The 15,688-nt window shown below is 45.0% G+C and overlaps 1 protein-coding gene across 1 annotated transcript in view; it reads right to left on the bottom strand.

Moving 5' to 3' along the window:
• Positions 1-4,276: 4,276 nt before the first annotated feature.
• KCNQ2 (potassium voltage-gated channel subfamily Q member 2) overlaps positions 4,277-15,688 on the bottom strand; it is a 77,507-nt gene continuing 66,095 nt past the window's right edge. Inside the window, exon 18 of the mRNA XM_075108701.1 lies at positions 4,277-15,179. Coding sequence (XP_074964802.1) covers positions 14,460-15,179 — 720 coding nt within the window. The 3' untranslated portion in view covers positions 4,277-14,459. The remainder of the gene's footprint in view (positions 15,180-15,688) is intronic.

Here is a 15,688-nt window from a genome sequence, read left to right as displayed (position 1 = left end):
ATGGACGTGCAGCTGTACCTATAGGAGCTGCAGCATGATCAGGGGCATCAAGGCACTCACAGCAAAACCAGGTGTGAAACTCAGCTGGGGGAGACGAGACAGGATCTGCCCCCACCCCAGCCTTTTCTGCCATGCTGAACTAGAAAGCCTGTAGACCCCAGATGAGAAGGAAGCTTTGCATAATATATTTAATGCTATCAATAAATCATGGAATAAAACTACAATGTTTTTCTTCTCCTACTACCCTTCAGCTTGAAGGGCAAGAGGCTAGGAGACATTAATACTCCAGTCTTTGGTAGTTGCCCACCCGGCAGCTTTGCACAATTCACAGAATACCCCATTCCTTACAAGAATACATGTTTTGCCCCATTTAGGAAACCACTCTCACTGAGTCCCTTTATTTTTGCCAACAATGCTGTTTCCACTCTACAAACAGCAAGGGTGAGACATCCTAAGGGAGACCTCCTAAAACCAGGGAAGACATCAAACTTTGCCTGTGTTCTTCCGTTATTTAGGAGAGATGAAATCCAGCTGCTTTGCACTGTGAGCTGGGGTTGTGGGCACAGCCTCTGTGCGTGCTCAATTCTGGGAGCGATCTCCTGTTTCTTGCCAGAAGAAAACAGCTCTGAGGCAGCTGGTTGTAAGGGATGCTTCCCTGGGGGTCACCAGAAACTCCACTGTGTTTGTCCAATTGGTGCTACCAAGCAGGTAGGTGGCTTTCTGGACTCTGAAGGACCCAGAAGTTCAGCTGGAAAAGGGAGCAAGTTAATCTGCTCCCATTTAGGTGATGCTCTGCAGCAGCAGGCGGGTTTCCAGCAGGGTGCTCGGCAGCGTGTTCGCTCTGCCATCTAGGGTCCAGGCTCCTCGGTGGGCTGCATGCCTCCAGCAAGCCTGCCTTCCTCGCTAAGAGGAGCTCTGACTTTTCTGCAGGGTGGACTGGAAAGGAAATTTCCGCTTGGAGCCCCTCTGGAGGGAGTTCATGCAATACATATGGGCACCAATGTGCTGCTCGGGGATGAGTTAATGCAGGTGTTTTTGAAGCGGAGCCACTTCCTGGATGTCTGGGAGAGGGACACCCGGAGGTTTCACCACCTCCTTTGGTCATGTCACTACTGAGTAGGAGCTGTTTTGGCTGAGATAATTTTTTTATTTACTATTTCAAACCCTTTCCACCCAAGGAAAATGTGCCTTCATGTGTTTGCTCCAGCAACGCCCTGTGCATAGAGCCGGGATTACGTGGTGCAGCAGCTCTCCTGGTTAATCTCTCATGCCTCGGTGTGTGCTGCCATTTGGTTTAACCACTTAATTAAAACTATCTTAATTGATTTAAATTCACTGGCTCCTTCAAGCTCTGATTTCAGTAAAAGCTTCAGCTGAGTCAGGAGAAGGCAAAGAATAAAATTACATTTTAGCATTTTCCTTCTAAAGAAGAAATCAGGACCTGAAAAGGCATGGAGACCATGCTTGATTCTTAGTGTGGAGAACCACCCCCAAAGCTACGGACTGCTTTTGTGATGAAAATGGAATTGAGCAGACAGCTACAAAAATTAAAGAAATGCCAGATCAACAAAACCCACACACCAGTGCTGACCAGTGGCAGAGGGAGAAAAAGAAACAGCAATGATTTCTACTCATTTTTGGTGCTAGGAAGTTGGAGTGATAAAGTGTGTCAGTGCATCTAAAACATTTGTTCAATAAATCATCAGGAAATGTGTAATTGATATGTCTGGTCATGGGGAGTGTCTGGAACGGACTCAACTGAAGCTGAGAAATCTCTGAAAGCCACGGGGGAAAGAGGAGCTCAGGGGCATTTCTTTGTTTTATTTAGCATCTATGGCTTAAAGAGTAATCTTATTGGCCTTTCAGTTGTATCCAAAAATCTCCTCTCTCCATCTCTGACTTGTCTCCTTTTAACAGCCCTTCAAGGGCAAGGAGATAAAAAATTTGCTCATGGGTTTTGTGTGAAAACCTCATGTTCCATTATTCACTGAATACCTTATCTGTGCCAAATTACATAATATTTTAAAGTGTGTCCCATGCCCTCTTCCTTCCACTTCATTTTATGTCTTTCTGTTTAGCTACGTATTATTAACTTCTTTCATAAAAAGAGAGTGACCACCTTGATGAAAAAGGTTTCTCTTTCCAGAAAGTTACTTTATGCCCAAAACCACCATTAGGTTACTATTGATGGGAAGAGGAGGGAGCTGCCAAGAACGTAATAAGGGTAAACGAGACCCCAGAGCAGCGCTGGAGCAGCGTTAAATGGATCAGAGAGATTTCATTCACAGCCCTGCCACAGATTTGTTGCACAGTTTTGGAAAGCAAAAAGGTTTCTGCCCGCCCAGGGCTGGAAACTCAAATGCTGGAGTCAGGTGTTACTGGGATCAAAAGCTGGAGTCAGCTTTTTTTCACCTTGGACAGAGAATCTCCAGGTATCTTAATTTGGGTGCCCAAAAGTAGGACTGAGATTTTACAATATGAGTCTTCCTCTTGTAACACCTGCTTACCCCTCCAGTGAATAAGGAAGAAATGTTTCTTTAATTTTCAAGGATAGTATATGGTTTAATTAGTCAGTGAACAAGTCACAGAAATACCCAGGCTGGGATTCTGCTTAGGAACAGAGCTTGGCAGAGTTTTTGGCAATCAGTTCACCCTGCAGAAGTTCATGCACCATCATCAGTGTAGTTCACGCACTGTCACTGTGTATACATCCCAAATAACCGTGCTCATTCAGGAAAAAAACTTTTACTTAACTTTGTAAAACAGCTGCTTTTGCCCGGTTGGAGTCAGTGGGCTGTAAACTGGCGTGGGAGTGGCCCCGAGTTACTGCAATGTTGTTTTGCTATCGCAGCTCCTCAGGACCCAGTTCCTGGCATCCTGGGGTCATGCAGTAAAAAGCAGAGAGGGAAAGATATTCCTTCCCAAAGAATTTGAATAAAAATAATTTTCCCTTAAGGAGCTTTAGCTGTGAGAAGACCAGGTAGATATGTTCCTATGATAGCCATCCTAAGGAATTTGGATGGTTTGTATTCATATGAATTTCTTCTAAGGCTCCAGCATTTACTTCTGCTCCACAAAAAGGGTCATTTGGCAATGCAGGGAAAAGGGTCCTCCTGATTTTTCCTCTGGACCAGACTATCAGGGCAGTTGAGGCCCTTGCCAAGAAAAAGCAATGCCTCCTCCTGCACCGTCTCCCCTGTAGGCTTGGTGAATGTGCGAGCAAGGGCTCCAGGACTGCTGGGCAGCTCAGCTCTGCTCTGGCATAGCAGGTACCACGTCTGGCTCCACCAGCATCTGTCTTTGGGTGGTGGGATCATCTGCAGGACAGCGGTTGGATGCAGCCCACACCAATGCACGAGCCTGTTCAGATGACAGGGGAATGTGATTTAGCAAGCTGAGCATTTTCCTGCTTATCTCACTGGTATGAAACATAATGAGATAAAATATAATGATGTTATTTAAGTACACCGTAACGTGCTGTAGCCATTGGCAAACACTCACACCTGGCCTGCTTTAATAGCTTTGGGGAGGACAGGAGCTGCTGAAGGCTTCAAGCCAAGTCATCTGGTACAACTGGGGGCTGCTCTGCCTGAAGTGAACTGTTTATTCTGCCAAGCCTCTCTTACTGCCTTGTCCAAATGACTGGCACTTTTTAAAATCCAGACACTGGTTCATCTAGATTCTCTTACTTCACCTTTCTGGAAAAAATATCAATGTGGAGGGAAGGATTTTACTTTCTCCTTTTCTCTTGCAAAATGGGACTGCTGTTTCATCAGCCAACCTTGCTATGGAAAAGACTGTCAGTCCGTCCATTTCACTCCTAGAGAGCTCTCCAAAACCTGGTAAGATAACTTGTGGGACAGGTAGAGGTCCCTTTCCAGTGCCATTCCTTGGCTTTGAACCCCCTTCAATGACACCAGCCTCAATTTTTAGTGCAGTGATAATGAGCTGCCATAGGCAGGTGAAGAGCTTTGGTAACCATCCTTTATCTATCAGGATGCGGCTGATGTCTAACCTTAAGAAAATCAATATTATTAAAGGGCTCTGAAGGGACAGTGTACTTGTAACTGAGGTTACTTGAGATTTCTGAGCCTAATTTTATACATCAAAAAGAAAAAATGTTGTCTAATGTTAGAAACAAGAAAGGGAGGTGTGAAGGGTTAATCCCAGGAAGGGTCAGGCCCTCAGTCACCATTTCGCTCCTCTTCATCAGCCATTGAATGTGTCCCCAAAGCACCAAGAAATCATCAGAAATAAACAAAGTGAACAGAAGAAGTGCAAAGAAAAATAAATGTGTATTTCATCTCATGAAGGTTAAATCTCTGGTATTTTTACTGAATGCAAACTTTCCATTCTGATGCTTTGAGGCTTAAATTAATGATTGTGATTATTTAATTTTCCTCCACTTCCCTTCCGATTGCAACCGTCGCTGTTTTTTTAATATCACACATATACAGTTTTGCAGCTGCCACAGTCACTCATGTGAAGGTACACGCTGCATCATGCTCAACGCTTCGGTGTAGAAGTCTGGGCTACATTGATCTTCCGCGGTGTTAATGTAAAACCATCTGTGACTATGTTGTTCGGCTTCTAGCTATTTCCTTACAAAATTACAGGTCATTCTCTTGGCATCTGTCCCTATAAAATGTACATTGCACAAAGTCATGGTTGAAATGTACAGAGGAAATTACACATTCACAAAAAAAAAAAAGAAAAAGTCCGATTGCTATTTTACAAGAGAAAGTGTGTGCCATTCAATACATACAAAATGTTTTAAAATTGTACTTAAGTACCAAAGGCATTATGAGAGATTCTTTGGAGATGAAACGAAAGTGCAAAAAAGCCAAGGCAACAGAGCAAATTAAAGGAAGCAAAGCAGCAGCTGTCTTTGCTTTCTAAAGGACAACCAAACCTTCATGCTCAACTGAGCCTCAGATGTTTACAAGCGGGAGGCGAGGTGTGCAGCACCCTCACTCGCGCCAAGCAAGAACGGCCTGTCCCAGTGTGAAATTCACCTCTTAGCTCACCAGCAGGACAAATGCATGAACCATTTTTAGCCTAGTTCAGGCCAAATGAGCCAGACCCTGTGACAATCTGTGATAGCTTCAAGATATCTCAGGGAAATGGCAACACACTCCAGCCACGGATGTAGCCTTTGCTTAGAAGCACATTTGGGACTGAAGTGGCTCTTACAACTGCTAACTTTGACGTAGAGATGAATTTCAGGCCAGTGCAAAATCCCAATTACTATATTTTCAATGGCATCCAGCAGTATTTAACTGGAAAAGTTAGTTCTTCGTGCCTTTGTCTGGTTTAGATTAAACACCGAAGGATAAGTTCTACCCGATACAGATCTTATATCTGTAAAAAATAGGGGCAAAATTAAATCCTAGAGGATGATTAATTCGATGAGGTTGGTGAAATCTCTGTATAGGGGGAATTGGAGTCTGGGGGCTGACCTGCTTGGAAAAGCAGATTTATTGATTATAACTTTGTCATTTCTTTCATAACTCTAAGGTCAAAAATGGGCTTGTGATAACTCTTTTCTCAAACGTCTCTTAACTAGGGGATCTTTTAAATATGTAGGCAAAGGTAAGAGCGGGACCCACAGGGCGGCTGGATCTCTGCCAGGGCAGCAGCCCGTACTGAAGGGGGACGCAATGCTGGGTTTGCGGGGCACCATGGCACTGCCCATCAGCCAGCACCGCTGCCGTCAGCATCACCCTGTCACAGCACACGAATCTTTGCCCTTGGCTCTCTGATGGTGTAGGACAACTGTTTGGCCACGTATCTAAGGAACGGTCTTTTTGGTTCGGACTTGGAACTGGCACTGGCCACTATATTCTTTTTTTTATTTCTTTGAAAGGAAGCCAACAAAATTATCATTTAAAGCAACTGCATCACACTGCTGTGTGGCCTGTGCTGCCTTGAGAAGTGGGATTTCTCCTTGGGATAGCAGTTACACATCAATCCCCTTTGCAAATCTTCCTTTTCGATAGAAATACATAATTGCAGTAGCCTTTTGTTCTGGTTTTACCCACTCTCCCACATCCAAAAAACCTACTTTTTTTCCCCTTGTGCATCTCAGATGCAGCTTTATCTGTTTTAAAGCGCGTGTGTGCATCTTTGTATATACATGCATATACAGCAATATGTATAGGCATGTATGCAAACAACATGCACACACTTTTGCAGCCAAAGTTGTGTTGTCCTTTTATCCTGCAGGTTATGACAGAGATAAACTGTGAACTTCATTCAATCTGTACAGAATTTACAGCTCAGATGAATAGCAATGAAGAATATATAGAAATACAGTAGTTGTTAAGTATTTTTGGGCTGTGTGTGTTTGTTTTGTTCAGGTATTTTTAAAGTAACATTGCAGAAGCAATCTCATTTGTTTTAGCTTCCTGGTAGAATCTCTTTAAAGACCATTCAAATGCAGTGTATTTCTTAACAAAACAAGATCTTCATTCTTCTCTCTTCCCCGTTATGTTGAGTCACATCACAAAATAGGCAGGTAACACTTCGTTTGGTGTCTGTTCAACACACATACTCTTATAACATGGAGTGATACCTATGAGCATTTGGCATGTAATGTGCAATCTGTGCGCAGTATATACGTGGATTGTGTGCCGAAGTGACACTAAGTAAGATAAATTTCATAAATACAATGTCTATACTGGAGAAACAGGAATATAGTTTTAGTGTGTGGAGCACTGCTGTATAAGAACAGTGGCATCCACCTATACGAATTACTGATAAAAGAATAAAACATTTATAAGAATAATTTATTGACTCTCCTAAAGCATTTGATATACCGTGCAACAACTGCAACTATGTTTAAAATCTGCTCTTGATTTAAAATAACAAAATCTGTCATTTATCAGCTATATCTTGTTTTGCCTCGGTGCTCCTGAAAGTCTCAGGTTCTCTACCCCATGCATTAATTTATTCGTGAAAAAGTGAAGAAACTTCAAATTTTAGGGTTTGGGTGTTGGGGAAGAATAACCAACACAAAAGGATCCCCACCCTGAGCACGGGAGATCTTCAGCTCCAGGGAAGATGCTGGACCAGTGTAACCAGGCAGGACAGAAAAGACCTGTCACCAGCTTTGATGACTTCTCCTGAGGCCATCAGCAAGGCTGAACATGCTGTCTACAGAGATGCTAAAGGCCTGAGCCCTCTATATCCATACCTGTAATAAATGCCTTTCATGAGCACCACTACATTTGTGAAACACTGGGTCATGGCCACTGTGTTGGTCAGGTTTAAGGGATTACCATGAAATGCTGCTTCTACTTTTAACAGGTGCCCATGGCATGGTAAGATAAGGAGGCATTTTCTCCATTGTGGCTTGCAAGGCTTGTGCCAACCTTTTCTTGTGTGGAGTGGGATGGAGAGAGCAGCTCCCCACGTCCACAGTCATCAGTGTCAAATGGAGCCAAAATTCCAGGGGAGGCTTCACCAGCAGCATGACGTTCAGCCTTGGTTTTGGGCCAGAGCCACCCAAAGTAGAGATTTTGGTACGGCTTCTACCATTAACTCTGCCTTAAAATTATAGGCGTAGCTGCAGGTGAAATCTAGCCTGAGCTTGGCACTGAGTTTTGGAAAGCTTTTCAGTTGCAGTTAGCTCAAGTTTCTCAGGACTAGGCAAACAGATGCTGCTTGAACAAGTCATCTGTGGCTATATTTACAGGAATTAGAAGAGGGCAAGACGCTTCCACATTCACTGGCAGCTTTGGAAATAGCACAGCTTGGACCAGCTGCTTTGTTTCTCTCCATTATCAAGCTGGAGCCTGGCATGCAAAGCCACATGCATGGACCGCTGAAGGGAACAGGGGTCTCGAAAGCAGCTCTTGCTTCAGGGAGCAAAAGCATCAACACTGTTAGAGACTGTAAGCTCTTCTCTGAGATGCTCAGCTTGACAAGAAAACCTGAATCAAACCCTCATTGCTGTTTCACTGCAATCAGCTAAAGCCAAGGGGCCAAACCCTTACAGGGCATTGTACAGTGGGGCAAAATAGACTCCATCCCTGTGCTGAAAGGCTCCAGCAGAACAAACCAGGGATGTGTTGAGGCCACAGTGGCTCAATGAGAAAGCAAATAAATTGCCAATAAAAAGCAAAAGTGTCATGCTAACAAAACACAAAGGCTCTCTGGTGCATCTAGTGATGCCAGGCCAAAAGCAAGTCTCAGTGCAGAGTTCTTGCATTACATCTTCACTTGTATATAGTATGGACAGGAAGGTGAGAATGTGGGACCAGTGCCAAACTAGATTATGGCAGCAGCATGAAGAGATACAAGAGACTGCAAACACCAGTAAGGTGGGCAAACCTTGAAGGCCTCACAACAGTCTGGTGTTTCCGCAGGGAGAACTGTGGCAAAAAATTTATGGAGTATATATAAAGGTAGCTCAGCACCTCTCCATAAGGAGAGCAAGAGATGCTTCCACAAGGAATGGATATGGCACAGCTGCAGGGTCCCTGAAACCCCCAAGGGCTGTAGACAAGGGTGGATGAAATTTCCAAAGAGGGGTTTCCAAAGTTTAGGAGTTACATCCCCCCGCCCCTCGGGCTGGGGTGCAGGCACGAACACGTGCACACCAGAGCCAGATGCAGGCAAGAGAACCCTGTGGGAATTCAAACAGACGTATGGCAAGTCCCACACATGTGGGTTCAAATGGCACCTCCTAAATGAAGACCAGGCCTCCATCCTTGGCACTGCCTGCCTTGTTCTGCCTGCTCCTCCAAACCCTCAGACAGGGGTAACCGGGATGCTCTCCGTCAGAGGCACCTGGATGGAAAGGAGGTTGTTATACACAGCCAACACAGTTTGTATTTCTTCATCCCCATGTACACGTTTCAAGGAACCACGGGTACAAACGTGGGGGGTTTTTTAACCCCTTAGTTACAAGCAGTAGATGTGGAGGTTGTGCATGCTTTATCAGAGGGATGAGGCAATGATCAGTCGCAGCGTGAAAGACACTTGGTATATCTGTGTTACCTACAGAAGCACCGCAGCACCCTATGTGATGGGCCACTGGGAGGATAGCCTCTCCCAAAAATGATGCATTTGGCAATGTTACCTCATCAAATACTACAGCAATCTGGGAGTGCAGATACAGCTGGAGCATATTGCTGTCTACTCATCTCAGGCTGCATGCAGTAGCAGGCAAAATTGAGTACAGTCAGTGAGATAGTCTCGAAAGCACATTCATATGTTAAAAAGGACCTGGCTGCTCATCCTGCAGCAGCCGCTCCTTGCTGCTACCTAAATTATAAGCGTGATTATTACTGTATCAAAAGGTGTGTAAGCCCTCTCCCTCTAGACAGTAATATAAGGCAAGCAGTATTGTCTCACTGGGGCATCAAACACTAAGATATACTAAAGAAGATTCCTATGCATTATTATCCTTATTATTTTTTTAAAAAAACCTATTGTTCTTGTTAAAAAACCAACCAACCCAGACCCTTGCTCTAAGCAGATTTTGCTCTGTGACGCAGAAAAGTCAGGGCGTTTGTGTGCTAAAAGCAAGGGTTTGCTTTTACACCGCTGAGCAGCAGTGACCCACGCAGGGCTCGGAGGGGGCTGCCGCCCTCACCCCCATGGCATGGCCCTCCGCATCGCAGCCTCAATGTTACTTGCAGGTGAAGGAGCTTTTGTATCTGATTTCCTTGTTTCTGGTTCACGAAAAGGAAGATGATGAAAACCGAAGACGCTGGCCTATGATGGAGCGCGGGTGACAGAGGATGCAGGTGTGTGGGTTGGAGGACCACAAGCATGCTGGGAAAAAAGGGATGGAGGCTTAGGGCTCACTCACCCTGAGGGTGCACACAAGTGTGGATGGAGAAACAGAAATCCTTAGCCTGCTCCTGGGCTTTTTAACATTCCCAGTAAAATACTCACTGCTAAGGGTCTTTATATGGGATGCCTTAGGAATTTCAGTTTCTCTTTTAATACTTATATTTTGTTTTTAGCAATAATGTTGCTGTGACCATAGTGGTCTGAGGATATAAGGGAAATGAGGTTTGCAGTAGCTCCCTCTTGAGAAAAATATAAGTAAACATGTTTTTCTTTTGGGTAACTGTTAGGAAGGGGAGCATCTGTATCTGAGGTGATGCTCTGTCTTCTCAGGTAGATTATACAAACTTGTTCTAAAAAGTCACGTAATTTAAAATCTTAAAAATCAATTAAAAATTTAAAAATATACCTATTTATCTGTAAATAGCAATGACCCTGCAGAATTTATTGGATCTATTAAGCAGCATTTGAAACAAAATACATTTTTAGAAAACCTAATCTATCACATAGTCTGTGTAAAGAAATATAATGGCTTTCTGAGTTGGACAAGAGGTTTGTTTTCAGTGAGCTCCTTGACATTTCTGTTTTAAAAATTATTAATAAGAAAATGAGTCAACAAGGAAATTCACATACAAAATCTGCACTTGAGTAACATTAAAGTCCCTTCCCAAATGTTGGGAAATTTTACTTATGGCTAGTGCTCTGTTCCTATGTCTCCGGGTCACATTATGAAAGGCCACCTGCACAGAGATTGCAACATCTCTGTTTAGAGACATGAACTCATGAGACAACTTGAACTCACGCTTGGACTTGAAACACCCCAAAACTGCCTGCGGCTTCAGGTCCCAGTCTCAGGGGTTGCTCCATCCCACAGGCAGGGCCATTTGCAGTACTCCTCTCCAGCCCTAGACCCAGATTCTGAAAAAAAGAGTCCAAAAGTTTCTTGGAGACCAGATCCCAGGTTCTGGTCCAAGGCCACGGCGTCACATTCAGCACAGATGCACCTCAAAACCAGGGTCTGGGCACACACCCACGTGTGGGCACGGGCACCCCCGGAGCAGCTCAAGGTGGCCTGCTGGAAATTTGGCTTTCACATCTTCTTCATCTCCCTTTGGCTTCCTCTGTTCACACTTGGCATTGTCTAAAACCTGTTTCTGTCCTCCAAAAAATGCAGAACCAGACTTGGGAGGAAGAGGGGAGCAAAGATCAGCCCAAGAGAGGATCAGCAGAGGGACAAAATTTGCCTGTCCATCCTTTTAAAAGTCTTTATCATTGGGACTGCCTTATTAGCAAAACAAAACCAAGTTATTTTCTTTTAATCTAAGACTTCTTGTGGGAGATTACCACCAGGAGCGTGTGATACAGGCATGTGAGAATTGAGGAGTTGAAAGTTAGGACTTTGCAGGAAGTAATGGACTATGATTTAGGACAGGAATGAAATAATTTATGTCAGTAAGCAGGCTCTGTTCTCATTTATGCAGGCAGAAATCATTTCATGGAAATAAAGAGCATTATTTGGAGGCAACTCTGGTGTAATTTAACCCAAAATTCCAGATCAGCCTATTTGCCTGAATGAATGAGAAGTGAGAATTCATGGCATGGTTGTGGATGGAGGTGTGTGTCAGAATTTCTTAGAAATGATGCCGTGAATAAAGGCAGAATATTTCTTAAACCTTTCAAAAATACGATAATGTGAAATTTGTAGCAGCAAGATACAATCTGCGCTGGTTTCTATCAGTGACTGTGGGACAAATCCAACACCTTCTAAAGCTACAAATCTGAAATTCTTTATAAACTCTGGTGTAGTAACTTACTTGAAGAGGGAATACACAGTTCTTCCTACGCAGTCCCTAAAGGAGGTACAAGACTGCCAGATTTCAGTCTGTGGAAAACTCAGAGGACACAGCGGAACTAAGTCTCCTCAGAACACACTGGCTTTCTAGTATCTGCTTTCAAGTCTGTAACGTCATCTGGACAGGAGAAAGGGATTTTGCAATAAGAACTAGGAAAAGGACACTCAAAATAGAGGCAATAGGGCTGAAAAATTAGGAAACACTGAAAATTACATCCCACAAAAATTGTGCATTGACGTCCTGTTGACTTTCCCTCCTATATCAAAGACCAGACACGTACCTGTGCTGCAGTAGGACCATATGCCATCATCCTCATCCTCACCTGGAGCCCCTGCCTTTATATCATGCCCTTCCATGCCAAATTTCCAGCAGGCCTCAAAAAGTAATTCCAAATGAATAAGATAATAAAACTTGGTTATCTCTGACTTCGACAAAATGTTCCGTGAGCAGCTGGCAGGAGCAATGTTGCCTTTTGCCTCACCCAGTGCAATTTCCATTCTTGTGGTTACTAGAAAACACATGCCACCAAGACTGATGTGGGACTTGCTGGCATTTCTTGCTCTGTCAGAAGGCATCTCATTTTGCAGCCCAACCAGGGGCAAATCTGCACAGTTTGCAGCTATTTCTCTGTATGGAGGTTTGCAGGTTTCTCTGTATGGAAGTCAAGGGGTTCACTTTGCACAAAGAAATCTGGAGCCAAAAGGAGTTTGGGAGCACAAGCAGAGAGGGAAAAATTGCAGGAGGTAACAAAAAAATGGATCAAATGGGAAAGAAAGGAACTAGCATGGCTGGAAGCCCATGTTGCCTCCTAGAAAAAGGTTTTCCACTCCAGAATGGTGAAAAATAGCAAGAGAAATTGTTCAGAGCCTTTCTCCACTCCTCAATCCCATGTGAAGGCCTGTGTGTTGGTCCGGAGCACTAGAAAAAGGATGATTTTATTTCCTGTCTGCAAGCTGTCAGACTACACCCACATCTTCCCTAAGGCCAAAATAGTCCCGGGTCTCCCAGGGTTTGCTGCCTCTGGTCAAGCAAACAGGAGGAGAGAAAAAGGCTGCCATTCTCTCTTCACCCCAAGCAAGTCAATGTTCAACCTCTCAAAGGCCACACAGAAAGGAAGTTGTCACCCATATATTCTTAACAGGCTCTTGGTATGACAGAGAAAACATGGAGAGAAGGGATTTGAAATCACAGACACAGTCCCAGCAGAAAACGCGCATGGGATTTGGGCTGTAGATGTTTAGAGGGTTTAGAGGCACAATGCCAGCCATGGTGTCCCAGCCCTGGAGATGCATCCCAAACACGTTTTCCTGATCCACCCCCTTGAAAAAAACCCCAACCAACCTATCCATGTAAATGACCACTTTGTGACTTTGTTTTGGTCCCAAAAGAAACTTCTCCCCTCTCCTTCCCCCAACTGAATGCACTGCTGAGGTTCCCAGCAGCAACACAATGCTCTTTCCAAAAGAAAGTACTTTTAACAACCATGAAATGGGGTGGACTTGGATTGGCACAATATGTGGGCAAGCACAGGCAAGAGGCTTCTGAAAGACCATGAAGAAATGAAGAAGCACGTCTTAACTCAGCTTGAGGGATCCAAACAAAACCAAAGGATGTCCTGAGAACATGGGTGTGAGATCCTTGTCAGGGCAAAAGAAGAAAGGGAAGATTTTCACGGGGCATAGTGTGTGCAAAAGTGTTCAGGCACAATGCAAACTGTAAGAAAAGTACCCGCTCTGACCAACAGGGCTTCAAACGGATGGAGCTCAGCACTTAACTCGCAGCAACATGGGGACTACAGATTCTCGCATATTCACCTTTTCCCTTTGGCCTAGTGGCCGTGACTCCACAACAGCACTGCTGGCCACGAGAATGGCTTCACCCCATGTCAGCCCTCCAGAGGGGTTGCCTTTGTTTTGCCTTTGCTTCCAAAGCACCTCCAGGTCTGTTGTCAATGGGAGGAGAGATAATTAAATATAATACATGGTTTAAAACATAAAATTCCAGCCCTGTAGTCTCTTGTCTCTGTCTCTGTCTCATTTCTCTGCCCTCAGGGCTGTCTCCTCTCTTGCACTCAAGCTCATATTTCTGAGTTTTTCAGTTTCCTAAGAAGGGATAATTTCCAAACTCTTCTGCTTCAGAGTAGTATCCTAACCTGTCCCACTTTGAGGCCATGTCTTCTGTTCACACAAGTGTTCCAGCCACCATCCCTCTCCTCCAGGGACCTACGCAACTTTTCCATGTATTATATTGGAATTATGCCACCTTCCTGATGGTTAATGACAAACCACAGAGTAACAACGCCCTCATAGTTACACGTGACCTGAAATCTAAGCCAGAAACAGATGCATGTTCATTCCGCAACTCCAGAACACCTAAAGGTGTAATCACCAGTGCCATGGCATGGCAATTCCGCCATAACACTTGTCAGCCACCAGTTACTGTGACCTCCAAAAGCCCTGGCCGGGTGATTTACTCCTGCCCTGCACTTCTGAAGATTGCCAAGAAATGCAAATTGCCTACCCTGCACCATGAAATAATTTCACCTAATGATCTTAGAAAGAGAATATGAAAGAAATCTGGACTTCATGGCTCCAGTTCGCTCACCACCGTGACCTCTTCTGAAAATGCAGGCTCAGACCTGCTCATTCCCCCCCCGAGTAAGCTGCAAGAAAGTATCCTCCAGCTAAGGATGTCCTAGAAGGAGGAAAACCTTAGCTGTCAATCTCCTTGAGAAGTTCGGCGCGTGGACAGCTGGAGCGGACAGCTACCAGCGCTCGGACGTGGCTTGGCGGCTGCGAGAAGGCTTCACTGCCTGGGGGCTGACCAGCCCATGTCACTGAAGGGTCCCTCACCCGTGGCTGACCTGGGAGGAGGACCACAGGGCGTGCAGAGGTCAGAATCGGTGTCTGATTCCCCTTCTGCAATGTAGGGTCTGATTTTGGCCACGGCTGCATAGCAACCGTTGTTAAGGATGTCCAAATTCTCTTTGGACTGGGAGATGCTAAAGCCGCTGAAAGAGCGCTCCAGTTCCTCATGGTCTACCGAGGGGATGGAGATGGACGTGTCGCTGTCTCTCATGGCACTCTCATGGTGTTTGGTTGTAATGTCTTCGTTCCTCAGGTACTCTGCGCTTGCCCTGTGCCCACTGCTGTACGCTGACAAGGAGCGCTCATGGGAGGGTGGAGGTGGGATGCGGACCAGTGAGCCGGGGTCTCCGACGGGTGAGGAGCCGTGGCTTTGCCGCTGGTAGACCTGCTGCTGGCATGACGTCGAGGGTGGGCATGTGTTGGTCGGGGCTGGTGGGGCAGAGAAGTTCTTCTGACCCATGGAGCTGGTGGACCTGATGATCTTGATGATGCAGCCGTTCTTGTCAATGTGCTCCCTGCTGTCTTCGGGGCTGTGGTAGGGAGGTGCTGGGTCTGGTTCTTTGGACCCAAAATAAGCCTCTGTCTCCGTTGGTGGGATGCCCATCCGCTGCATGTAGATGTTCACCAGGAAGTCCAGCTTCTTCTCCATTGATTGAACCTGCAAAACACCAGAGTTACAGTGCTACACACTGCCTGCAGGTTGAAGCAAATTAACATCCTGAGTACAAGCACCTTCTAACCCACCTAGGCATCAGTGTGAGCCTGGGCTTCATAGATGACCTCTGCCTGCATTGTCCTACACCAAACTGGAACTTTTAGTAAATATTTAATTTTCCTATTCTGAAAAAAAGCCTTAATTTTCCACATTTTTATGGGGTAGTCCTTAAGCTCCTATAATCTTTTTGACGTACACCAAATTCCAGGAAAGCTGGAGCACGCTTGCATCCTTCCAGTGGCTTTCAGCTCCTTACTGCATTTGGCACTTGCCTGGGCTCAGATGGCCATGGGGATTTCTGAGCTTTGTACTCTAGGAATATTTTCATCTTCGGTGAAGCCAGCATCTACAGCAGCCAGGCTCATGGACTCATTTGAAACATGTCTAGTATGGTGGCAAAGAAACCAATGTGCCATTTTCAAGCATAATGTAGACTTTTGGTAGACTCAACA

The sequence above is a fragment of the Phalacrocorax aristotelis genome, chromosome 13, assembly GCF_949628215.1.
Source record: "Phalacrocorax aristotelis chromosome 13, bGulAri2.1, whole genome shotgun sequence".
NCBI lineage: Eukaryota > Metazoa > Chordata > Aves > Suliformes > Phalacrocoracidae > Phalacrocorax > Phalacrocorax aristotelis.
This window is presented reverse-complemented; position numbering and strand designations above follow the sequence as displayed.